The sequence below is a fragment of the Phalacrocorax carbo genome, chromosome 14 (genome assembly GCF_963921805.1).
Source record: "Phalacrocorax carbo chromosome 14, bPhaCar2.1, whole genome shotgun sequence".
Taxonomy (NCBI): domain Eukaryota; kingdom Metazoa; phylum Chordata; class Aves; order Suliformes; family Phalacrocoracidae; genus Phalacrocorax; species Phalacrocorax carbo.
In genome coordinates this window covers 6,254,009-6,279,644 of record NC_087526.1, presented here as the reverse complement: position 1 = coordinate 6,279,644, position 25,636 = coordinate 6,254,009, and the positions used below count along the sequence as shown (strand labels likewise).

General features: G+C 50.3%; 1 protein-coding gene across 2 annotated transcripts in view; it reads left to right on the top strand.

The window, feature by feature from the left end:
* The window catches only part of LAMA5 (laminin subunit alpha 5), a 95,988-nt gene that overhangs the window by 33,836 nt on the left and 36,516 nt on the right, over positions 1 to 25,636 (top strand). For both annotated transcript variants that reach the window (XM_064465366.1, XM_064465365.1), the window contains exons 3-15: positions 8,747 to 8,864; positions 12,775 to 12,893; positions 13,143 to 13,313; positions 13,780 to 13,877; positions 18,744 to 18,859; positions 20,036 to 20,154; positions 20,720 to 20,810; positions 21,584 to 21,718; positions 22,191 to 22,253; positions 23,581 to 23,721; positions 24,103 to 24,240; positions 24,495 to 24,629; positions 25,123 to 25,257. In XM_064465366.1, coding sequence (XP_064321436.1) covers positions 8,747 to 8,864; positions 12,775 to 12,893; positions 13,143 to 13,313; positions 13,780 to 13,877; positions 18,744 to 18,859; positions 20,036 to 20,154; positions 20,720 to 20,810; positions 21,584 to 21,718; positions 22,191 to 22,253; positions 23,581 to 23,721; positions 24,103 to 24,240; positions 24,495 to 24,629; positions 25,123 to 25,257 — 1,579 coding nt within the window. The remainder of the gene's footprint in view (positions 1 to 8,746; positions 8,865 to 12,774; positions 12,894 to 13,142; positions 13,314 to 13,779; positions 13,878 to 18,743; positions 18,860 to 20,035; positions 20,155 to 20,719; positions 20,811 to 21,583; positions 21,719 to 22,190; positions 22,254 to 23,580; positions 23,722 to 24,102; positions 24,241 to 24,494; positions 24,630 to 25,122; positions 25,258 to 25,636) is intronic.

Here is a 25,636-nt window from a genome sequence, read left to right as displayed (position 1 = left end):
CCACTGACCCCCTTCCCTGAGGGCGTGCTAGTTCAAGTTCGGGCTTAAAAGACAAATATTTAAGTCTTGTCTCTGTGGGGTTACTTTACGTTTCTCCTGGCAACCTAGAAAGTGCAAAGGCCGTCTCAGCCAAGTGCAGGGTATCTCCTAATGCACAGTGAAAGCCTAGTGTGGGCGAAGTCCTTATCTGTAAGTGACTGAAGCCTTAACCTGAGGAATTCCAGCCATCCCCTTCTGTCCTGACCATGTTTTGCTGTGCTGGGATGCCTCCAGTTACCTACGCCAAGGGCACGTCTGACTCGAATAAGTGACACTGGGACAGCTGTTGGGCAAAAGCAGAAAGGGCTGATTCTGGATTCAGAAGGGACCCCGCTTGCTGAGGTTTAAGCACAAGCTTGTGTTTGAACATGTGTCAGCATCCCCCGAACACTGCACATCTAGCTGTGTGGCACTCGCTGTTTGCAGCTCCAGACAGGCACAGATTTAATGGGATGCTCCCCAAACCCTGTGTTCTGCCCATACTCCTCCGTGCCTTTCTCCTTAGTGTCAGCCAGCTGAACCTGCTGCACATAAGGCTCTTGCTGCTGCCTGTTGGTGGTCGTTTCTAAAGCTTCGCTATCTAAATCTTCAGTTCAGCACTGTGCGGACTCGCTGAGCCACAAGTGATGGCACTGCTCTGTCCTGGCTTGTGCCAAGTCCTGCAGATTTTGTCGCCCAAGGTTTTTGGCAGGAGGCATTTATGGTGCTGGCCGAGGAGGAACAACCCAGGAGGATGCTGCAAAGATAAAGCAGTGCTGTGTGTGAAATTAGTGAACGAGCCAAATCCTTCTCAGAAGTGGTGTTTAAAGAAAAAGTCTTTTGTGGAAAACACTTTATCAGCTGTTCACCTAAGCCAAGCTGCTTAGAAAGGAAACTGTCACTGCTTAGAAAATAACATTGTAAAGCGTTGGGTTGCTGTTACTGTTAGTTGTGACACTGAGCAGGTTTTGCGCTGGCTGGTAGTTCTGAATCTGTGATTTCCAGGAGAGTATTTTCTTTGATCTTTCTCAATAAAATGAGTTTTGAGAGAAAAACTTGAAAACGGGTTGGTGCAAAACTCAGTCCCTTTCCTGTCCCCTGAGTCTCAGTACTCGCCCCTCTCCCCAGCCCTGCAGAGATGCTTGAAGAGCTCCAGCTTTGTAGCTCTGTCCCTCTGTTCCAGGTATCTCAGGCTTGGGGCTGCAGAGGGCTTTGGCCCTGGTGCGTGTCCTGGGCCAGGCAGGGGCTGGCTGTCACCTCCTGCAGCAGCTGCGGGCTCAGGGAAGCCGGGGCACTGCTGCCTCCAAGCCTCTGCCCTTTCCCAGGCTTCCTGGAGGAAGATAAGTGCTAACCTTCCTACTGGGGCAGGCAGCTCTGGTTTCTCTCTGAGAGGCACGGGGCAGCCCGATGGGTTTCTGAGCATGGGTGTGATGAGTTGCAATGGGCCCTGCAGATGGTGAAAGGTGATAAGAGGTTGTTTCTAAAACTTGGCCGTCAAAATATTGGGATACAAGCATATGGGAGCTTCTCATTCAGAACCCTGTAACACTGGAGAAATAATTTGCAAAAATGTCATTTTTAGGAGTGAGGACTTGACGCAGACACATGAGAACAAGGCAGGAGGTGCTGTGAGCAAAAGAGGGAAGTGGGGGCAAAGCATGTGTTTCAGTACATGCCCATCTTTCAAACACTTTTGTGCTTTTTTGGTGGGGGGTTTGTTTGGTCTTAGGGACCAGAGTATTTTATAAAAATTGACTGGGTAAAAAAACATGCCTGCTTGGAGGGGAAGCACCTTTTTCTACTGCTTAGAAGGGTTGAAATAGTTCATGTGTGTTTGGAAATCAAAGGTAGGCACATACTCACTAGCAGCTAAATGTGAGAGATTTTAATAAAGGATTCTGATGTATCGCCTGGGAAGAAATAAATCTGTTGTAGGACAGCAGAAGCTCAGCAGGGGGACAGTTAGGCTGTTAATGAGTAAATCCGTTGCTTCAATGAGAATAAATGATTACAGGCAAAAGATGCAAAAAGGGCAGACACTGACCTAGAGAAATTCAAAGCAAGTGAGCAGCGCTCTGGCGTTGCAGGGCTTCTTCACCTTCTACACCCTTGTTTGTGGGGATAAAATGTGCATAAAGAGCTTATTAGCTTTAGCTTCTGCCACTATCGGGAAGAGCAGATGCAGTGCCAATGCTGCCAAGTGTTTCCAAGCCTGACAAGTGGTTGTAGTGCCCGCGGCACCTGGGGAGCTGCTTGCCTGAACGCTGGTTCCTGGGCTGTGGACAGAGGTGACCTGTGCTCCTGGGGAGCTGCTTTCCTCGGGCTGTGGACAGATAACCCCGTCCAGGCTCTGGCCTCTGACACATCTTCCAGGTGGGCTTGTGGCTGCAGCGTTGGACCAAGGCAGTGCCTGGGGGATGGATGTGCTTGGGAGGAACCAAAGGCATTGGTCACTTTAAAAGTTCTGGGGGGAAAGAAAAAGAAAAAATAAATTAAAAAACCCCCACTACTTCCCATAGTTGCTCTGTAGCTGTGCCTTTCTGAAATGGTTCATCTGGGTTCCCTCCGATGTGAGGGGGTGGGTTTGAGGAGGTTTTCAGGGTGTCTGGAGTGCTGCAGTGCAGTGACCCAGACTGGGGTGCAGTATGCCCCAAAATGCGGCAGGTGCCCGCTGTGCACAAGCTGAAGCCCTGTGGGCTGACCACCCCCCCTGGCTGTGCTGCGTGTACCCAAGAGGCCTCATGTGCCCCTTAAGAGTGGGGTTTATTGCCCGCGCCCTGCGCTTTGAGCCGCACCTGCTCGCCTGGTCCATCCGATGCTTCCAGGAAGTCCCAAGCAGGAACACAGCAGTGCGGTGATGCTATCCACACGCGTGCTCCACGGGGATATTTAGCAGTGGTTAGAAGGAGATGAACTGCTTTGTTTTTACATGGTGCTATTTTAATAAGTCAACACTAAAGGTGATAAATTTGTCCTGGAGAAAATGAGAGTGGTTTACTATATAAACTACTCCTGTGCACTCCAGGGCTGGGCATAGAGCTGCGCATAGCTCCCAGCTAACGTAGCCTGCTCGTAGCTTTTTGTCAGAGGACCAAAAAAGGGTCTCTCTTGCTGTTTGTCAAAATGTAATTGCCAATATTACAACAATGTGAAGATTTATTTTGTTTATTAAATGTTACTGTATGGCTTTGTGGCACCTTGGAGGAACGTCAGTGAGACTTCATCAAAAATCCCTCCCCAAAGAAACACGGCGTGTGGCTGGGTCCAGCTTGCTCTCTTGTTTCCACATGTGCCTCCCGGTGCTGGAAAACTGAAATCAGTGTCTTGAGGGAGGGAATAGAGGAGGAATGTGCAAGTTTGCCATCGTTTGCTGCTTATGCAGGAGGATAGGTGGATGGAAGGACAGAGAATGTGCTGCTCCAGAAGCAGCTGAGTTTCTCTTGCCTCTCTGGGTCCTGGTTTTACTCTTCAAATCCTTGCGCTATCACACTGGGAAGTAATGAGAATGCATGGGATTTTGGTGCTGGATAAAGCTGCCCCCATCCAAACATGCAAAGGGACGGAGTGGGTGGGAGATGGAGGAAACACTCTCATCTTCATCTTCCTCTGCTGGCTCCCAGGCTTCCTCCATCCTTCCAGGCACTGGGGCAGCCACGAGTGGTTGTTACGAAGAAAACATGCTCCAAAACCACTAACAGCAGCATCAGTGAGATGTAGGGATGTTACTATTTTCAAAGAAAGTTGGTTGCTAATTAAAATATTCCTGTCAGAATTTCCTGGCTGAAAACTTGGTTCATTAAATCCCAGGTGATGGTGGGGGGTTGAGCTGCACCTGACGTGCTTTCAGAGGTGGTGAGAGCAAGGGATCTGATTGCCTGGAGACAAGTGTGTGCACAAAATCTGGTACTTCACCTCCTTCCTCCATGGGGAAGTGGAAAAAAATTGCCTGAGAGGCTGGAAGCATAGAGGTTTTTATTCATCTGACTGATAATATGAGCTAAATAAAGGCTTTGGAAAAAGCCCGACCATTTCTCTTGCAACATTGGTTGGGCAGAACCGTACTGGAACTAAACATGGAATGAGAAGTCTGGCTTTTCTGCCAGCTCTATTTTTAGAGCTACTGCTCCGTCTTTGTATCTCTGAGTTTTCTCAGCATATGCACTTGAAGCAGGCAATCTGCCTTTATTTTTTCCAGCAGGCTGTGATATTCTGCAAGACAAGGATGTTGGATGGAAGGGCAGGAGACTCACCAGATTTGACAAAAATCCCTCTGAATATCAGGATGCAGTTCCTGTTCTAGGGTTGATTCACTGCGGTCACTGGCTCGTGAATATTTTCTGTGCTCAGTGTAGGAATGACCCTGACCCTTACATGGTGGAGGGGAGTGGGCGTGCTGTGTTGGCTGGCTTCTTTGTGTCCCAAAATTGTGGTCACAACTGGAATAAAATTGAGCAGTGGTCTTAACAGCACCCAGCAGTGCTACCGATGGGTTCGGGTATGGAGCAGAGGAATTATGCTTGGCTTTGAGAGCAGGAACAGGGTAGGAATGTCTGAACTGGGCTTCAGATGAGATACTGCAGCTGATCCAGCAAGAACCCAGAGGTTCTTGTTCTTTCCTATGAAAACCATCAATAAAAGATAAAAAGATGGCATGCTAGGCCTGGTCTTGGATATTTAACCCTCCCAGTGCGGGGAGGGACTGGCCTTTCAGAGAGCTCCCTGCAAGCATGGACACAGTTCTCCCCCAGGCCCAATGCACGTACATGCATTAACCCACATCTCCTATGACTTAAAATGTACTGAAACCAGCTACATCATCTTTTTTGAGCTAGAGAGGTCTTGTACGGGTCATGAGCCTGTGTGCTGCCCGACCCTGCCACTCCCCTGTCCCAGGAGTGCTTACGCCAGGGCGTGCAACCAGCAGCATTAGTTCTTTTTTTGGCTGTTGTTTTCACTTTATAAATCACTGAGCCCTAGGCTTGCTTTTGCATCAAGTTTCAGTTTTTGTGCAAAAACCGACTCTCACCATGCACCAGTTTGACTGGATCATAGCCCATGCTCTCCAGAGGCAGGGGACTTCCGAGGGCTAGAAGCATGCAGGAAGTTTGGACTCAAGAATGTTTAATTAACAACCCTTCTTTCCAGCATGAAACTGGGCAGCAAGGAGGACTCCCTGGAACCTCTGTGGGATATACTGACTATAAACTCGTAGCTGGCTGTCTTTGCAAGAAGATGAATGCAGAAGATGGGGATAGGCTTCGCATTTCTAATTTTATGTTTGTGGTTGCTGTTCATTCAGAGCATTTCCCCCTGAGTGTGAGGACAGAAATGTATACCTTGCTCTTTGAAAGTGGTGAAAACAGGTGACCTTTTGGAAAGCATCTTTCCTCCATGGATCTCAAAGCAATTTAGATGTGCTGTGAGTAAAACTCACAGTGCTTCTGTGAAAGTGATCTTTCTTCTGTGTTGAGGGAAGCTCTGAGCACGTATTGCAGACCTGACAGGTGGTTTTCGCTAGGATGCATTAAAGGCAGCTGAGGGGATTTTATATTGTGGCTCCTTTCACTATCAGGTGCTTCCCAGCACTTCAAGCTGGGTACCCCAAAATCAGTCACCAAGATCGCTGGTTGAATATAGAGATTCCTGATGTTGGGGTTAGGCTGTCTTATTTGACAGTCATTCCTTCCACCACAGCATGAGGCAGGCACTGGTCGTCTTACTGTTCTTCAGAGGTTTCACACGAAAATGCCTGTCCAGCTGAATTGACGAAACTGCATCCTGCACAGCTCCTGCCTGCAAAGACCGCTGTCTTGAGCTGTCATTTCTTCCTAATTTCCTTTTATTCCTGCCTACTTCTGTTTTTGTTCTCTTGCTTTTGCTGCTGTCGATTAGTTGTAAGACTTTATCGTGTAGGGATATAGTCCTATATCAGAGTCCGTCATTGCGAACAGTGGAGCGAGGCTCTTCCTCACCAGCTGAAGTCTGAGATAACGTGTAACAGGTGGGGAGATGGTCTGGGTTTGACCTGACACATCTGCCCGCAGCTGCCGGCTGCAGTGTTGCTGTGTGTGTCCTCCAGGTGTGAGTGGTTGGTAAAGGGGTGATGGCTGTTGTGCTTGTGCAGACACAGCACATGGGGCTCTGCTCCAGCTCAGGGGCTGTTAGATGTAGGCACTACAAATACAAAATGATTCTCCCTTTGCAGTGAGTATAAACCCCAGCTTACGGAGGAAAGTAAGGTAAAGACCATGTTTTCAGAAGCTCAGGGTATGTGCGTCAGGCATTTGCTAGAGCTACAGAGGTCTGGTAGCTCTGAAGGCAGATCCCAGGGATGGAGTTAACACCAGAGCAGTCATTCAAACGTGTAACCCCAATGCGTGCTGTTTTGCTTGGTTTTGCGATACTGCTTTGTTTTATAAGTGCTTTGTTTTGAGTTTTGGTGTGAAAAGGCAGGTTATCCTTTTTGTAGCCCAGTGGCTCTCCCAGTGCCTGAGACCAGAACACTTACGGGTACACTGGAGCCACAGTGAATTTTGCCCAGCTAAGGGTTATGCCAGATTCCAGCAGGAGCATGAATTTATTCCCTGTAGAACCAAGCCAGAGGAGAATTTGCAGTGGAGGGAAGGTGTAACTTCACTGGCTGGTACTCAGCCCTGTTCCTGTGCCAAGAGGCAGATTTTAAGCTGTGAGAACTGGTCCTGCAGAGAAAGCAGCTGCCCAAGCTGAAGTCTCTTGGGCTTCACTAACAAATAACAGCTCTGCTCAAGTGTAAGCGGGCAGAAAATGCTGCTCCTCCAGAAAAGCTTAGTCTCCTATGCTTTGACAACACATAAACTGCAGAGGGAAGTTAAGGCAGCATTTAGGTCTGTTTTTCCTCAGTTTTTAGCTACTTGAAAAGGATGTCTGTTTTGCCCTCAATTGGGCTTGCAAGTCTTTTGGCAGCAGGGAACTGTGTTGGGTGACCACTTTGATGTCTTCATTCTGGATGGCGTCAGTCCTTACCAGTGCAAACCCTGAGAGCAGTTACAAATCCCCCCCTCCTGCTTGTTCACAGCTGGAGAATGGCACCTGACCTGCTGGGTCACGCAGATTTCCCAGCTGGATCTAGTTCGCTCCTCCGCAAGTCTCTCTCTCAAGCCCCCATAGCCTACACCCAGGTCTAAGTTCAGGTGCCACCAGCCTGTGGTGGGAACCAGAGAAATCCCTGATAAGTGGAGGAGAGACTGCCCCGGAGCCAGAGGAGCATCCGGCAGGAGCCTGGGGAAGTTTTGGGCTGTGCATCCTGCTGAGGAGGAGACTGAGCTGGTGCCAATCCGCAGGGCTGCACCCATCTTCTTGCTCCGTACCCACACAACAGCACTCAGACCACCTTGTCTGAATGACCGTAGGAAGACAAGTGCTTTAGGGATGACTTGGTAGATTTAAATGCCTCTTCCTTGTCTCTTTTTATCCTTTAAAAAGTCTTCTGTGGACTTTCTGGGCTATTTTTGAGGCATGTTATTATTAATACTTGCCCTCTGGCTTGGCGATGTGTGTGGCTGGGGCAGGGCTGAGGTACAGGCTGCTGTCCTGGCCCTCCTGCAGCACATTATGGCTGGGGCAGGCGGGCTGAGATGGGCACGGAGCCATCCTTTTACTCCCCGTGCAGAGGTGTCCCTTGGGTACCTGTTAGTCTTTGGGGGATGTATGCTCATACAGCACCAGCTTTGTATGAGGAGGGACTCCTGAGCTATAAATCTCTGCTTTTCAAGCACTAAACTCCCTTTTGGATTGTTTTTGACCTTAGGAATTTTCTCTGATAAGAGAACTTTATTTGCCTTTAAATATCACTTTGTGACAGGATGATGGAGTGGGGATTCTTGGAGCGAGCCTGTGCCAGCCGGGGAAGGGAAATTCTGCTGGGGCTTTTGTTTCTCTCTAGCACTGACATTTTAGCTCTTTAAAAGAGTACGTTTATTTTGTGCTTGGCAAGGGTGTGTGTGCACACATCAGTGTCCAGACAAATGGGAGCAGCCCAGTGTTAGAGCTGTGCTGAAGCCAAGTGGGTCTGCTCTACCCTCCCTGTGGCACCTGGGGAAAAGGAGCCGTGCTGGGGCTTTTCTGCAACCAACTTAAAAACACAGGTTGTGTGGGTGAAGCAGGGCTGCCATGCAGAAAGCCTTTAAAAAAACAAATTGATTTTGTGATATTGTGTGCAAAGCGCAGCCGGATGTTCCCAGGCTGGCAGTCCAGGGTGTTACCTGTTACCCCAAGAACAGGCCAAAAGCCAAGTCCCCCAGAAACAGCTTCGTAGCATGTACCAACTTTTGATGACCACCTTGCAGAGCTTGGTGGCGGGGGCCAAGCCTTTGCTTGCCAAGCCAGGATGAGATTCCCTCGGTAGGGCTTTGATAAGGCAGCGGCACTGATTTATACAGCCGTCTGCTCAGGTTGAGGCAAAGTCTAAGGTATCGCCCAGCAAAACCTCCTGCGTATGGCCTGTAGCCACAAAGTCTGTGTTTTGTTTGTATTCGGACCGGTGGGAGCTGAGTTCCCTTATCTGGCTCTCTCCAGCAGCCATGTCGTGTCACGATCCTTTTAGATATGGATGATTTTGCTCCACAGGCTCCTTGTGTGCAGCAGGATCTGCAAAGTGCCAGCTTGTTTATCCAGCCTGGATCCCACTAAGCTCTCCCTGGTTTTCCTGATGCCTCAAGCAGCCAACTAACTCTGTGTTCCTTTATTTCAGCTCTTCCATGTGGCATATGTCCTGATCAAATTTGCCAATTCCCCTCGTCCTGACCTCTGGGTACTGGAGCGATCTACCGACTTCGGCCTTACTTACGAGCCCTGGCAGTATTTTGCCTGTAAGTATGGCAGTGTTACAAGAGAGCTGCTAGTGCCAGGTAGCCCTGCCGCAGTGAAGACGGCTCTTTGTGCAAGTACTGGGCTGGGTTTGGAGTTGTTTCTGTATCATTGCTGAGATGTGGTACACGTCCTCTGTTTCTTCTGCTCAATAAGGCTGCAAGAGTTGAAGCTCAGATCAGAGCAGCTGTGTAAAGTCATGGTGCTCCTCAGAGCAGAACTTTTTTGCTCTCTGGGGCTAAATGTCTTTTTTAAAGTATTGTCATTGGTGGCCACCCAAATCTCTGTGGGTGCCAAAGTTGGCACCAGTGTCAATGGTTGGGCATTGCTGATCTAGTACTGGAATGTGAGATTTCTTTCGTCTCCTGCCTGCCCGTCTCTGTCTCTCTGCCCTGTACCATATCAAGACTGGCGTATTTCAGCTCCTCCAGAAGCAAACCAGCAACTCACTTCCAAGTGGCTGCTGTAACAGGAAAGTCTGGAGGCAAAAAGCAGTCCCCTTGCCCTTACCCGTTACCAGGGATCGGATACAGCCTGTGCAGGGCAGGGAATCGCTGTCCTGCCACTGTGCAAGGTGGGGTCGGAGAGAGACAGCTGGGGAGGGTGGCTGCGGAGATCCAGGCTGTGCATTTGAAATCCTTTCTTTCCAATTCTCTGATTAAAACCCGATCCCTTTAGAAACAGCTGGTTCTATGAATCTCTTCTCCCAAAGGGTCTATGGGGTAGCTGGATGCTAAGGAACTTGTTAGCCACCAGCCCCTCCCAGAAGCAGCAGCAGTAATTGGGAGAATATGTGAGTTGAGATCTACAGCCAGAGCTTAAACCCTGGCAAGGAAGAACCTCAGAGCACTCAGAGGCCTTTCCCTGGGCTGCCCCTGAAGGCTCATATTTCTGGCTCACCTGTGAGCCCATGCTTTAGATTTGCTGGCCTTTTGTGCAAGAAGAGCTGCAGACATTTTACCTGCTGTGCTGCCTTAGGATGGTAGCTCCTCTCCAGTGTGGATGTTTTCCCCTCTGCTGTGTGCTAGTGGGGAATTACTGCTGTCAAATGGCCTGCTTTGCTTTTTTTAATCTCTGAGAATTTCCCTTCCAGCTCTGAAGCCTCTCTTGGGGCCCATTACGGTCACATTATTTAATGGTCTGGGGCTGAGCAGGGAGCTCTTGCCCCGCTTGTTTGTTGCTGCCTATAGTGGCAACGCTGCAACATCTGGAGTCCTCTGCCCTCCCGCACCATCAGAGACTGCCTAAGCCACCCCCTCAAGAAGCAGCATGCATTGATACAGGCCAGTGGAAAATTCCCATGGAAATAAAGAGGTGGCTGCTCCAAAACCTGCCAGATTTGCTAGCACAAGAAGTCCTTTGCGGAGGTTTATTTTTGGCATGGGGAATTCTGTAGGTGGTCTAATAAAAACACTAGTCACTTCAGTAAAAGGGTTAAAAGCAGCTGGCAGAAATGTAAGCATTCACCAGAGACACCAACAAGCCTTGCCATGGGTGACACCATCCCCGGCAGCTCAGCACTGCCCCTCGAGCCCCGCTCTTCGTGGGAGGCGTTCAGTCCCCCAGGCTGCCCCGTGTCCCTCAGCCAGGCTGCTGAAGTGCTTTTGGGCTTAGCTTTTGGGAGGAGGGAAGAAATGACTGTCATGGAAAGCATCTGTCAGTGCAGCTGATGGGCTCTCTCAGGGAGGGGGGCTGGAGGGACCGTAGCAATGCAAATCCTCCATGCATCGCGGCGGGGAGGCACTGTGCTTTCCTCGGCCACCAAAGGAGAAGCAGGAGCGCTAGGGAGGGTTTTATGACGGTGTTTATCCACATGAAGGGTTCCCCACACACCGTTTCAAATGGGGACAGGACATGAAAGATGCGGGGTCCCAGCTGTCCATCCAGGCCCACAGAGCCTTGCCTGCCCCAGCTCATCGTGTTGTACAGGATCAGGGTGCAGGATTAGCCCGTTCCGTCTCGCTTTGCTGGGCAGTGTCACCAGGGAGGGGAAGGGAGCCACAGCACAGAGTGAGGCTCTGTCCTTCTCTCCGCTGAGGGTAGGCTTCTCCACTCTGCTGTTTCCTTAAAGCATTGCTGTGGTTTAAGGCTGGTGGGTCACTCTGTTTTAGCTCGGAGATAGAGTGATTGGCTTCTGGCTCACGCGGTCATGTAGATTTGCAATAACTGGAGGAATTTTTTGGTTTTCCTGAGTAGCTGCTCTTGCCCGAGCACCCTGTCTCCATGCCCAGCTGTGGCAGTGCTCTGGCAATCAATCATCTCAAGCCAGTGATGACAGGCTCCTTGCCTGCGGCTTTGGAATAAATTGCCTTTAAAAAAGCACCTGGTGAAGCAAAGCTTGGCGGCCAGAGACCTGATGTTAAATGTTTCCACACCATCTTCCTGTGGATGCATCTGAGGCCCTGCTGTTGCCAAAACAGTGCTTCATGGAGCAAGGCCACGTTGCTGGAGATGAGATGTGGGCGGGTGCAATCCAGGGGTGAAGGCAGGGGAGGCAGAAGCTCTCTGTGCTCCCCCATTCCTGCTCCTCCTGCCTGGTTTAGCCTACCAGTGCAGCATGTGGAGTGAGGGGCATCCTGGAGGCACATTGAACAGATTTTGGAGGATTATTCCCGTGAATTAGGCTAACATTTCCCTAACGGCTCCCTGTATGAGCTGAGCAGCATTGGCAGGAGCAGCAGGTTGTGTTGGCTGCCTTTTCCTCCCTCTTCTCCCCGTGGAAACACCCTCGGGAGCACTGCAGCAATGTGTGCTCGGGCATGCGCTGTTGAGAGCTCCTGGTGCAGGTAAAATGGGAGTGGGAAGGAGCAGCAGCCTTTGTCCCAGGCTCTTTCCCAGGGGGAACAGCCCCATAGTGGCACCGTGTAGGTTTTTGCATGGGTAGATGGGTGCTCACCACCCTGCACGATCAGGTCCTGAACTGCCCCAGCACATTCACTGTGGTTTGGTTGGCTCTGCCAGCACAGGGCTGTCAGATGTCCTGGGGACAAGGGCGCTGGACTTGCAGGAGTGGCTGTGCAGGGAAGCCAGGACACTCCTACAGCTGCAAGGAGACTCTTGGCATGCAGTGTCCCCAAAGCAGCTTGCAGGGTCAGCAGTGTGACTGCCTGCCCGTGCCTGTCCCCTGGCTTTAGCCAGCCTTGCATTGCCACTTAGTGGCAGGAGCCCTCGATTGCTGTCCCCAAGGGGTGGTTCTGGGTGGCTTCGGCATTTCTGTTATGTAGCGTTGGCTTAAGAGCGATTGCAGAGTTCAGAGTAAGGTGGGAGAAGGAGGTGTCCTGCAGGCAGGCAGTCTGCTTCTCCCAAACACCGCAAGCCCCCTCCCCACACCTGCGTGTCCACCCTGCCTGATGGGAGATGGCGCAGTGGTGGCTGTGGTTTGTGGTTTCTCCCGTTGGGTAGTTCTGTGCTGGCTCTTTGGGAATTACCCAAGAAGTTAAGGAGCTACGTGAACATGATGGTGCAAGCTCCTACATCAGGAGCAAAGCTCTAGCAGCAAACAGGCCTTCATCAGTTCAGCAGAAGCACTGTAGCAAGTCCAATGCCAGCAAGGCAACAAATTCAGACCAGGGTTGGAGTTCAAGCTGGTTAAACTGTGAGCTTAACGCCAAAATTAAGGAGTGGCTTTCTCTGCCGGCAGTCACAGTAGGTACAATGACTATTCTCACTTTCCTCATTTACTGCAATGAGGTGATTTGGGGGATTTTCTGACCATGCCCATTACTCTCATAGTGACTCCCTCTCTTACTGGTGTATATGTATGTTAGCAATGACAGAGTTAATACAAAGCAATCTGTATGTAGTAAACACTTAACAAAGAGGATACACCCTTCTCTCCTGTTGGTCAGTGTGGGAAAATCAGTCTGAATTGATCCTTTTCTTTTACTGCGCTCATCTCTGGTTGATGAACAGCTTCCAAGAGGGACTGCATTGAGAAATTTGGACTGCAAACCGTGGATCGTATCACCAAGGACGACCATGCCATCTGCACTACTGAATACTCCCGTATTGTGCCTTTAGAAAACGGGGAGGTGAGCAGTTGCATATTTTCATCCCCTGGAGTTTCCAGGGTTTCTCAGTGACTCTAGGTACTCTTATTAATTGGTTCCCTCTTGCCTTTTGGATGCCACTTAAACTACTCAGTTAAACCAAGTGAGACTGGCAGGGAACTGATTCAGTCGTGTTGAAGGGAGGTAAAGATTGGGTTTGGCTGAGCGAGAGATTAATTTCCTCCTGCCTCAGAGGATTACACAGATTTTTTCCCCTCCTTGCATTCACAGATTGTTGTCTCTCTGGTAAATGGGCGCCCAGGAGCCATGAATTTCTCCTACTCTCCTCTGCTGCGGAATTTCACGAAAGCCACCAACATCAGACTGCGCTTCCTACAGACAAACACTCTGCTTGGACACCTGATGGGCAAAGCTTTAAGGGACCCTACAGTGACAAGGAGGGTAAGGCAGGCCTTGATACCTCTTGGTAATGAGGTGGAAGTGTTTGAGGGCTGTGCGTGCCACCTCTGGGGAGAAGACATCCCTGGATATTGCCTGTGGGGATCTTCTCTCTCTGTTATTGTGCTCCCCCAGCTGAAGGTGTCTGCAGCAGATGCCACTGCTACTGGAGCTGGAGGCTGCTTGGGAAGAACTGTGCTTTGCACCAACAGTGCGAAGCTGGGAAACACCTCTTGGTGTCATGTATGGCTTTCTGACTGTGCTGGGAGACTCAACTTGTAGCTAATGGGCTCTGTTGGTGGTGGTGGGTCTTAGCATAGGCAGATATTGCAGCCTACAAGGCCCAGCTTGTCACTGTAAGGGAAATATCTCAACACGTTTTACTGGATAAAGTCCTGAATCCTGAGTAGGGCAGTTATGAAGCTTGTTCGTAAAGATATTAATGGCCAACTTTTCTTGTGCTCTCCAGTATTACTACAGCATCAAAGACATCAGCATTGGAGGGCGCTGTGTCTGCCATGGCCATGCAGACGTCTGTGATGCCAAAGACCCTAATGACCCTTACAGGTACGTTTTTTTTCATTTTTCCTGAACTCATAATAGTGCCAGCACTGTTGTTTGTGGCTCTGCCCTGAGAATGAATCAGAAACTGGTCCAGCCAGAGTAGCAAAACCTAAAGGTTTTGTTAGGCTATTCTTCAGCCAGATCAGCTCCCTGGTCTGGTTTCCCTGCCCACAACTTTGCCATCCCCATGGGTGCTGGAATGGGAGGGTGGGCGCGCAAAGCCGACACTGCTGCTGAACATGGAGGTTGCTTGTCAAAGCCCAGGGCTGGATTCTGAACTTGTTCAGAGAAGTCTATTGCTTCCCAGGTGACTTCTTACAAACTGGGGCAGTGCTGTCATAAATAGATGGTCTCCCAAGAAATCAGACTCCACTGCCCAGTTCTACTCGTAAGAACCATAGACTGGTTATGTACGTAGCTATGTAACTACTCTTTGCAAAAGAGAAGCGCATGCAAAGCGGTTACATTTTGGCTCACAGGACTCTTCCCATCCGCCTTGGCAACTTGAAATGCCAAAGAGCAGCTTCCAACCGTGAAAGTGTTGCTTCTTAGCCATCTGTTTGCAGCCTGAATGTTGCCTTTATGAAAGGGATGGGTAGATTCAGCTGGATGAGGGGAGTTATATTTCTTTCTCATCAGGATCGTGTAGAGCTTTTGGATCTTCTAAAATAAAATTCCAGTGAGTCCCAGCCAAGGTTAAAAGCTGCTAAGTGCTAAAACAAAGATGTATTGAAAAGCAAGTCTGCGTTAGTGTGCCTAACTCTCTGACAAAGGGAAGTTCGTAAATATTTGAGTGTACAGTTCCTTGGTTTTGTTTTAGACTTTGGTGTTGCTGGGTGCACAGGACACTCGTGTACCAGGGCAAAAGGGCTTCGTGGTGCAAAGTGACTGTTTAACATTTAAATGCCCTGACATTTCTTGGGTATATTGGTGGCTCCGGGCTCTCCAGGAAGGGAGGGAAAAATTGAGGGAGATGTGTTGGGATCCTTGTTCAGTGCCACTTCTGCTGACAACTGTCTCTGCCTCCCAGAACTCCCCTCCTCCACTCTCATTTGAATGCATTTGCCATCTTCGCTCTTGGCCCCAAATTGTGCTCTAATGTTGCAGCACATGTTCGTAAGCAGCTGTTGCGTTTCACCCAGAGCAGACCGTGCTTGCCTGGAGGAGAAAACATTTCCTACTGGGGTGCTTTGTACATTCAGCACATAACATCTGTAAAGCCCTTTGGGATACATCAGGGCAAAGATGCTGGTAAATAGAAGAACTTCTCATGGCATTGCTGTACCCTGTTAGCAAGCCCAGGAGCATGTAGAAGTCAGCAGAAATATGATGCTTTCAGTTGAGAAAATGGGTAATCGGTGTAACACTGCCATTCTCCAAGGCTTCAGCAGCAGCTGTGCCCAGCCTTTCCACTGACGTGGGCACTACTGGGCAGTCACCCCACCCCTCCTGCCCCGACATAGCACGGAGCCCGTAAGGTGGTACCTGCCATAACGCTGCATGACAGGAGGCATCGCAGAGGCGGGAGGGGCTCAGACACACTGTCCCTTCGTGTCACGGGCCCCAGCTGTCAGAAACATCATTCCTTCAGAATTCTGTTTGACCCGTCTGAGTAGGAGGTCTGTGCCCCTCTGCACATGTCCTGCCTCTTCAGATGGCGATGTGTGACAGCAACAGGGCAAGGAAATGCAAATAGAGGGAGACAAGGAATGTGAATTGGCCCAGCTCTATTAAAAACCCCAGTTATGTCTCAGCCTGTCTGGGAGGTCCCTGTGTCTCATTTTAACTCCTCTTTTCTGCCTGTGTTTCTTGTGCCTGTTGCCCAGAGAGGCAGGATGAGCACTTTGATAGAGGTGAGGTGAGCTAGAAATCTTGGCAAAGACTTTAGGACGTGATGGAGCATGTTCGTGAGCTGACTTCCTGGCCATAAATGATAATGTTTATCCAGCTTTGGAAAGTTTCTCTGAAGTGCCAAGTTACGGAGGCTGCACATCCAGCTGTCTTAAGTTGGCAGCGTGTCTGGTCCCCATGTGAGTGTGTATGTGCAAGGGCCTACAGTGTGTGGGCAGATACAGCCTCCTCAAGGGTCCTTTGCACTTTTCACAACTGTCTCTCTTTGCCCCAAGATCAAATGGCCTGAACGAAGCAGAGGGAAGGAAAGTTCTCCTGGTTAAAGGTGAACACCGGCAGGATCAGGCACAAACCTTTCTCCTGGCAAATCCCATGAGCAGCAAGATAGGCATCATCAGGGACTGGGCATGTTGCAGACAGAGGGCCCAGGCAGGAATCATGTGTTAACATGTGGCTGCTGTTGATGTGAGCTCGGGAGAACCCGGCAAGGGCTCTGCATCTGTCTGCTAAGAGCAACTGTTCCCATGGGTTCATTGCCCCATCATGGATGCTACAAGCAAGAGAGGAGACAAACAGAGAGTCCAGATGCTGCTTCTGTGCCAGATGCTGAAGATAACCAGCAAGACGACAGTAGCCTGGCAGGTCAGAAGCAGATCTGCAGGAGATGAAGGATGCTTTCGCACTGCTGGATCCTGAACACTAGCTTGCTCTGTCCCATTTTGGAAGGGGAAGCACCATGTGTGCTGGCAGATTTGTGACATCTGTGAGTCCCTTCTGCAGGTGGCTTTCCTTCAGTTCAGTCAGAAGCAGTTAGAGGAAGGGGCTTTTTATTCTTGATTGTGCTACTCAGATGTCTCAGCCAAATCCAGATGCTGTAGCGCTTGTGTGCCGCTCTCAGCTCTGACACAGCTACTCGCTGGAAACTGTTTATAGTCCGTTATTGAGCATCAATTCCAGTGGGAAGACTGTGGTTTTTATTTTTTACGGCAGGACTACCAGGAAATATGTGCTATGTGAACACAGCCGCTCCCTATTCTTGCTTGTATATATTTAATCAATGGAATATATAAATATTATAGCTTATGCACATTTGTCCATAATTCATTAGCAGCACGACTCAGCACAAGGTGCGGTAAAGCTGCCGTGATAGATGAGTTATCTGAGAGGCTGTTGCTAGCTCCGGACGGCACAGACTAAATAAATAGCTCCTTCTCCATCTGAAATGTGCATCTTTACTCACTGAGTGCTATCTTTTTGCATTCTGGGAACTGAACTAGTGCTTTTCAAACATCTCGAACATTCAAGAGCCAGGGTGTGTGGCTGGAGTCACGTCTTCCAGCCAGGAAGATTAACACTGCTCAGCAGGTTTATAAGTTCCCTGAGTCAGTGACCATCTTTCTCCACACGTATGTATATGCACGTTGATCTTGATCTCCAGCTGCTGCCATGGAAAAAAAAAAAAACATAAAGTTTTGTTTCCTTGGAAGCGCTGAGTGGTAGCCAGCCAGGTGAGAGGTCTGCGGCTGGTTTCATTACAGAGGGATGACCAAGGTTTGCCTCTCATTGAGTCTCCCCCTTGGGTCTGCAAAACACAGGGAGAACAAGGTTCCTGGTGAATGTTTCAGGGCTTATTTTTGCCGCTTAAGCTCCAGCCAACCTCTCAGGGGCTCGGTTTCGTGCCTGGACTCTGCCAGCCACAGCCCAGCCTGTGAATGTGGGTGGGAACAGGGCATCACAAGTGCTCAGAGAGCTGACTGCGGCCAAGCGTTCCATGGTGTCTGCAAGGGGAGGACTGCCAGCAGGGCTGGGAGCAGGGCCAGGACCTCCTGCCTCTCAACCCCTCCGGCTGAAGCAAACATGCAGAGTGTGGGTCCTGCCCGCCTTGCCCCAAACTTTCAGATCATCCCATATTTCATTAAAATTATTTCACTTGTCCCATGCTGCTGCCTCTCTCTGGCTATTCACTATACATATACTTGCAGGTCCCACATCTTAAAAATACATGTGGGGGAAACCGTGACGCTCAGCTCACTGCAGACATGGAAGAGTGTGTCTGCACCCCTGCATTTCACCCGGAATGACTGCTCCATTTGTTTCTAATGTTTTAAAAAATTACATTTATTTTTAAACACTGCTTTTGAATGGAAAAGCATTGGAGGAGGGAAAGATGGGAGTGGCAGACCGACCCTGAGGGGAAATGAGTAATTGCACAGATAAAAGCTGGAACATGCTGTATTATCCATAAGTCTAATACAACAGAAAGCGTTTGTGTTGGATGGGAATCGCCTTCTGGTAAGTGGAAGTTTTGGGGATGATGTCACTGATGTTAATGAATCACCGTTGCGGTTGAGCAGGGACGAGATCCGTCGGTTGACTGTCGAGATTTCTTGCCTGGTGCCTCCGGAGCCGCCTGTTTACCCAGCACAGCCCTGTCTGTGCTGGCTGAGAAAAGCAGGAGGTGCATTTCACAGGGAGTGTGGGGCCAGCATCTGCTAAAAGACTTAATTCAAATTTCAAGGCTTCCTCTCCGCAAGCACAGGTATACCTGGAGGAGCAGATGGGAACCATGAGGCCCTATCCCTCTCTGGCTCTGGGCTGTCATTTATTCCTTTCACACTGCCCCTGCACAGTGGTGGGGACATCTTTGTGCCCCTGCACCACGCAGCTCCCGCTCAAGTAATTTACTTCAGCTCAGGTTTCTACCACTGCCACCTCAAACCCTTTCACTTTCTATTGCCTGTAGAGCTGGCTAGGCAGTAGCACACTGATTCTTCTCTAATCCTAGTCTCAAGTGACAAGTTTGGTGTTTGGCTCAGAAAAAAAAAGATAAGCAATTCAAAAGTTTAAAACAAATGTCTTAGAAACCTCTTTTCCAGAATATTTGGATTAACAAATATCGCTCGTTTGTGTGTCTGACTAGTGTTAGTTATGCACAGCAGGGTTATGCGGTGGCTCCCTATCCCACGCATCCCCATCGTCACCCCAGGTTTGGCTGTACCTCGTTCCCCTCCCTTGCAGGCTGCAGTGTGACTGCCAGCACAACACCTGCGGTGGGTCCTGCGATCGCTGCTGCCCCGGCTTCAACCAGTTCCCGTGGAAGCCCGCCACTGCCGACAGCGCAAACGAATGCCAGCGTAAGTGGGAGCTGGGTTTTTCCTTCCTTTTCCAGCTGTCTCACAAAGCACAGATTGACCACCTTTCACCAGCCCCTTGACGTTGCAGTGTAGAGAAGCCATTCACCAAAATGGTCGGGTTTATGGTGCGTGGCACTGGGGGAAGTGGAGATCACTGGCACTGCAGAGAGGACAGTTTGCACAACGGTTAATTGTACTCAGTTGAGGCTTGAACAGGGAGGCCACTAGGTCTGTGCGGGACTTTGATTCTGCTTATGTTCTAGTCCCTCCTCTGTGTCTAAGGGTTTGTGCAGGCAAGTCTCGTTGCTCAATTCTGTCTCCAAGATGAATTACATTTGGATGTGTTTACATACAGGAGATCTTTATTTGCCTAGAGAAACCTTTGGTAAATGCCGACAGTGGAATTTATGCTGCACTGGGAATGCAGAGCATGGAGCATAGCTACCTCACACGATCTCTTATAAATGCAGGGCAGCAAAGGACAGTTGGATCTTAATGCTGTGGGTTTATAAAGAGCACCCTCACTGTGTGCTGAACTTTACAGCTCACTTTTTCATCCCGAATGGGATAAAAGAGGCAAGAATGTTGCCCTCTAAATGAGACTACTTGAGGTCCCAAAGTTGGGTAATTTCTCTTCCTCGTCTCTACACGCCTCCATATATTTTACTTCTGATTTTGTGCCTGCTGCCGTTTTTTTGGTTGCAGACTAGACTTTGTGAGGAAGTGGCTGCTTCTACACTTTTGAACTGGAAGACTTCTGGGAGCCTGGGTGATCGTGTAACCCCCAGATGCATTCAAGCATCTTTCCTCATTGAAATGTAACCCATCCAATGTCACAGAATCACAGAATGGCAGGGGTTAGAAGGGCCCTCTGGAGCTCACCCCGTCCCACCCCCTGCATGAGCAGGCACCCCCAGAGCAGGGGCACAGGGCCGCGTCCAGGTGGGGGGTGAATGTCTCCAGGGAAGGGACCCCACAGCCTCTCTGGGCAGCCTGTGCCCCTGCTCGGGCACCCGCACAGGGAAGGGTTTTTTTCTCATATTTAAGTGGAACTTCCTATGTTCCAGCTTGTGCCCATGTTCAAACCCATGAGGAAGAGTTCATATCTTGAGATCCAGCTGGTGACTGAAGGACCCCTGGACTTGCGGCTTAGCTAACGTCTCTTTGTATTTTCAGCTTGCAATTGCAACGGCCATGCCTACGACTGCTACTATGACCCAGAGGTGGATCGCCACAAAGCCAGCAGAAGCCACAAAGACAAGTTTGAAGGGGGAGGTGTTTGCATTGACTGTCAGGTAGGTCTGAAGATCTCCCATGGAAAAAAATGTTGCAGATTCTTGTGTTTGTTTCTGCTGTTGCCATGGAGTTCAGCCTGGCTGGCAGCTCCACCAGCCCCATCACACATCCTCTGTTATCTTTATTAGGTCTATCCCTGGAAGTTTAGTCTCTTTGCTGTAGATTAACGGACTGTGCACCAGTAAAGAAAACAGCACTTGGGTTCCTAGCCACCCCCTGGGTAGTACCATTTCTTTTCTGATGCTTCAGCGTTAGGTCTGCTGAGACACTGTGTATTGGGAGCAATAGATTGGTGCTGAGCACATTAGAAAGTCCCTGCCTAGTTTTCAGTGTTCAGGTGCTGCCATCTCTCTGGATCTCTCTCTGACCACAAAAATGCCAATCTCTTTAGCCTTAGATTTGTTTTCAAATCAGTGCGTGTGGAATTCTGAGCAGATTTAGGTTCTGTGTGCTGAGACTTTGGAGTCGCTCCCTCTGGACCTTGAAGCTGTTAGTAAATCTGGCAGATGAACGTGAACCCTGGGGGCAGCGGAACTGATGCCCCTCTAACCCACTGTCTTTCAGCACCACACCACGGGCATTAACTGCGAGAGGTGCATCCCAGGATACTACCGGTCCCCTGACCACCCGATCGATTCTCCATACATTTGCTATCGTGAGTGTGATTTCCTCTGTAGGCTGTAGATGCCTGCTTGGACTTGATGATGCTGGGGAAGGCGGTCTGAAGGATTAGGCTGAGAGATTTTTCTGGTGTAGGGAGCCCAGCCCCATAAGAGATGTGGCTATGTGGGTGGTTCCTGCTGCAGCTGGCATTGCCCGTGGAAATGTATGTGCGCATATAAGCCATCTGTGCATGCAGACACTATGTGTGTCTCCAGCACCTGTGAAATCAGAAGTGGTGACATATTCTAAGGCTGGAATGAGCTAAAAATGTGTTATTACCCCTGCTGTTGCCTGCAGGGCAATCCAGTCTTATCTGTCATCTCTGTGCCCTTTCAGCTGGCACTTGCAGACCATTACTGTCCGTGCCCTAAGAGGGATTTCCAGGCAGCAGTGGGTTATCTCCATCTTGCTGGGGAGCCCAGCTCATTCTGGTAGCTGTGACACATCAGCTGTTCTGCATGGCATCCTCGTGGCAGTGTGCCACCCCTGCCTCTCCGGGGAAATTGGGGTCTTCTGGAGAAGCAAGTTGGGGCTGTGCTGCTTTACTTGGGACTCTGCAGTGGGACAAGCACAGTGAGAGCAGTTCCTCTAAGCCAGACCCCTTTTGAAGGCGCAAAATTGCACTTTTTATTTTTGGAGAGAATTTATAGCAGATGACAGGGTCCCTTATAGAGGCTCTGTGTCATAGTGATGCTTCTGTGGTGCTCGTGGCTGGCCAAGGGTCTCAGTTAGTGACAACCACTGCCGGCTTGTCCCTCCCTGCAGGCTGTAACTGTGAGTCTGACTTCACCGATGGCACCTGCGAGGACCTTACCGGCCGCTGTTACTGCAAGCCCAATTACACCGGGGAGCACTGTGATGCATGTGCCGAGGGATATCTCAACTTCCCCCACTGCTACCGTAAGTGGGGGCTGTGGGGCCGTGGGGTGGCTGGGTCTGGGACCCCACAGACCCAGCAGGTGCAGGAAGGGCCAACAGCTCCCATTGGGGCTGCTCTCCAGGTGCCTTCTCCCTGTGCCACATAACATTCCTGTACCAGGAAGAGTTCCTGTGGGTGAGAATAAACCCACATTTGGCTTTGGTGGAGGCTGCACCAGAGCTGGGCTGGGCTGAACCTGGCTTTCTGGAATCAGCAAGAGCTTCCCATTTGGTTGGAGTCTCATCTCTCACTTTCTGTGAAAGATATTTTTCCAGAGCCCAGGTTAAAAAATGGTTGTAATGGATCTTTGTTTAGTGGGATGTCTGTACTTTTTTGCATGTTCCGTGTTTTCATCCAGCCTGTTCAGCTTTGGGATTGTCAACCCATTGATATCCCCACAGGATTTCTTTGAGCCTATGTGATGACCTGTACAATGTCTCTTTCTCTGCCTAGCCATTCCAGCTTTCACTCACAACGATACCGGAGAACAAGTGCTCCCTGCAGGACAGATAATAAGTAAGCAGTGCTATTTTCCTTGCTGCTTTGGCAATCACCATAGTATTATTGCCCTTATATCTCACCAACCAATGCAAGATGAGGTCTTCAGCTTACTGGGCACGTATGTTGTAAGAGGCAGCCCTGACACAGAGTGGTTCTGGGAGAGGAGGCGGCAGAGGGGTGGGGGAAAGGAAGGTTTATGATCCCCTTTTTATAGACAGGGAAACACTAGCCCAGAGTAACCACATGATCGTATGCTTTTTTCTGGGGTCCCTCCTGACCTCCCTTTAAGGAACATCCCAAGACCACAGAGGGGCTGTAGCTGAGCTGGAACCTGAGCTGGGTTCTTCTAAATCTCAGCCTCTGGGTTTAGCTACAAAGCTGTCCTTCTGCCACACCTGCATGCCGTGCATTTTCCACGTGATGGACAGCACAGTGGGTCCGTGCCGATGGCCCCCTCCGCACAAAGCTGCGGGTGGCACGGCTGCAGGTGCCTGGGAAGCGTGCACAAGTGGCCGCTCACTCTGTTGCTTTCTCTGTTGTTTTGAAAGCTCACCCATGTCCTCATTCCTGCTCCCCTCCGCCTCCCTCTTCTCTGATGCTCACTCTTCTTGGTTCATCTCCTCCCTTGTGCCTTTTTTTCCCATCTCTCTTCTCACTGGGTCCTCCCCTGTCTCATGCTCCCCAGTGAGCTCCAGATAACCTTTTCCTTCCTTCTGATATTTTAAACTCTGTATCTTCCAGACAGGTTTTTCTTTCCTGAGCTGGAATTTCTCACTTCCCTTCTCATTTCCCAACCTCCCCCTCCCTCTGGTTCTTGGATGATTTTTGCCCTTCTCTCTCCCAGCCCAGCACCCCGCACTGCTGCTGTCAGTGAAGGCAGGGCTGGCCAAGGGCCTCAGCGCTGCTGGCCCGGAGCACCCGCCTGCCCTGGCAGCAGGAAGGTCTCGGATAGATCTGAGCATGGGGTGACCAGAGAGAAACCCCAAACCCCACCCTGGTTAGCTGGAAGCTTTGGTTATTCTCACACAGCTCTTGGGCAGTGCTGCACGTCTGGGCTTGTGCAAGCCGCGTTTTCTGCCCTGGGCATTGCCCCACTGCCTCTCCAGCACCCTGCACATCTGTGTGATGCTGAGGTCTCCCAACTGCCCTGTAATCCCGCGAGCCAGGTGTGCTTGTCGCCTGAGCAGGGTTTGGTTAAAACATTTGCATCTGGTAGGAAGGTTATTAGGAGGCAAATGCTTGAGCTGTTGCCTCTCATGGCAACTCCTTCCCTGTCCTTATGGGACCTCTGCCCAGCAGCAGAGATCAACTGACAGCCATGTGTTTTGTGTCCCCACTCCAGACTGCGATTGCTACGCCGGTGGGACAGAAGGCAATGCCTGTCGCAAAGACCCTCGGGTGGGGATGTGTGTGTGCAAACCCAACTTCCAGGGAACACACTGTGACCAGTGCTCTCCAGGCCACTACGGACCCAGCTGCCAGCGTGAGTGACTCGGGGTTAGCGACCCCAAGCTCGCCCTGCTCGCCTCCCTGCTGGGGAGGAGCACGCCTCTCCCCATCCTCCGCTCATGTTGGGAAGGAGGAATTCTCCAGCCCAACTTCCAAGTGACAGATTCCCATGACTTTAGCTGGTATTTTCCACCCAGCCCTAACCCTCCAGCATCCTCCCAGCCTGGGGGGGGCTCTTGAGAAATCCCCTATGGATGTGAGCTATGGGCTAGGCGTGTTTGCTGTCAGCTGTGTCCCCCATGGTTTCTCCAGCAACTGCATTTCTACCCCAGAGGAAAAGGCACTCTGGTTCCTTTCCTAGGAAGAGAAAAGACTAAGGAGCTGTTTATTTACTAGTGCCCTTGTTGCTTTCCAGCCTGCCAGTGCTCCGGCCCCGGTCAGTATGATGGCACCTGTGACAGCGAGACAGGGCAATGCCTGTGTCGAACAGGATTTGAAGGGCACTTGTGTGACCAGTGCGCTCCCGGCTACTTCAACTACCCCCTGTGCCAGCGTGCGTATCTGTCCTCCCTTGGGCCTGGGTGGGCATGAACAAAGCCAGAGTCTTTTGGCAGGGTTTTGAAGGAGGGCTGGGAAGTTGTTTTGTGGGTGTTTTGGAGGATATATGCAAAGGGCTGGGACTGACAGTTTGAACACTTACAGCAGGACCCAAATGCTCACCTGAGAACCTCAGAAAAAAAAAACCATATCACCATGAGCTTTACCTCCTGCTCCCAGCACAGGCCCAATGGTTTCTCTCTGTTGCAGTATGCGGTTGCAGCGTGGTCGGGACGCTGCCGGGAGGCTGCGACTCCGCCGGGAGGTGTTTCTGCAGACCCGAGTTTGCTGGGCCGCGGTGCGAGCAGTGCAGCCCTGAGCACCACTCCTACCCTCACTGCTACGGTAAGAACATTAATGTTCAGTTTCTGCTGGTCTGTCACCTTCTGAAAAGCATGCCTATTTTTGCAAGGCTTTGGTGTTTCACAAAATCAAACCCCATGTGGTTTGCACTGTGAATTTGGCAGGCTTGTTCTGGAGGTCATGGATGATACCAAAGCCTGGAAGACAAAGCCATTTTTATCAGTCACACTTCCTCATCACAACCCCGCTGTGACTTGGTTTCTCAGCTTATGCCTTTTTTTGTGTCTTTCTAGTGCATTAACCTACTAAACTGCTGAGGAACATTCAATGGGCTGTAAAAAACCCTCAGTGGCTTTTTCCTGGTATGGCCATGACTATAGCTGAAAATATTCCCTCTCTCTCCAGGGGATTAAGAAATTAATTTAGTTCTGATGGAAATGGCTAATTCCTGTGGGGCTGAATGACAATTCAGACCAGCAGTGGTTGGCCACGGATCACACATTTCATCAGACTATTGAGAGTCCTGCTCTTACAGCTTGCTCCTGCGATTCCCGGGGTGCGGTGGACAACAACTGCAGCCCAGCTGGCCAGTGCCGATGCCACGCAAATTTTGTGGGACACACCTGCAACCAGTGTGCCCTGGGCTTTTATGGGTACCCCAGCTGCACACGTGAGTAACCACTGTCAGATCTCAGGGAAGGGAATAGCTGCTGATACTGGCTTTGTGATGGTTTTCCTTTCCATAACCCGTCTCCCAAGGTTGTATATGAATATAGTTGGCTCTTGCAGCAGGAATCAATTTCCTGTGCACAGTTCACCTGGCTATCTCATCTGACAGGCGTGCTCTATAATGAGTAAACATCTTGAAGAAATGCTTCTCCAAAGGCCGTGCGGTTTGCGTCCCCCAGTTCGTTCACTGTCACTAACAGCAGGAGCTTGGGTCTGCCTGCTCTGTCTGGAAATAAAACCCAGACTGGATGCACGGCCTCTAATCCAGCGACCTATTAAGTAACAAAGCTACAGAGTATGACCTGGGGAGCAGCTGTGGT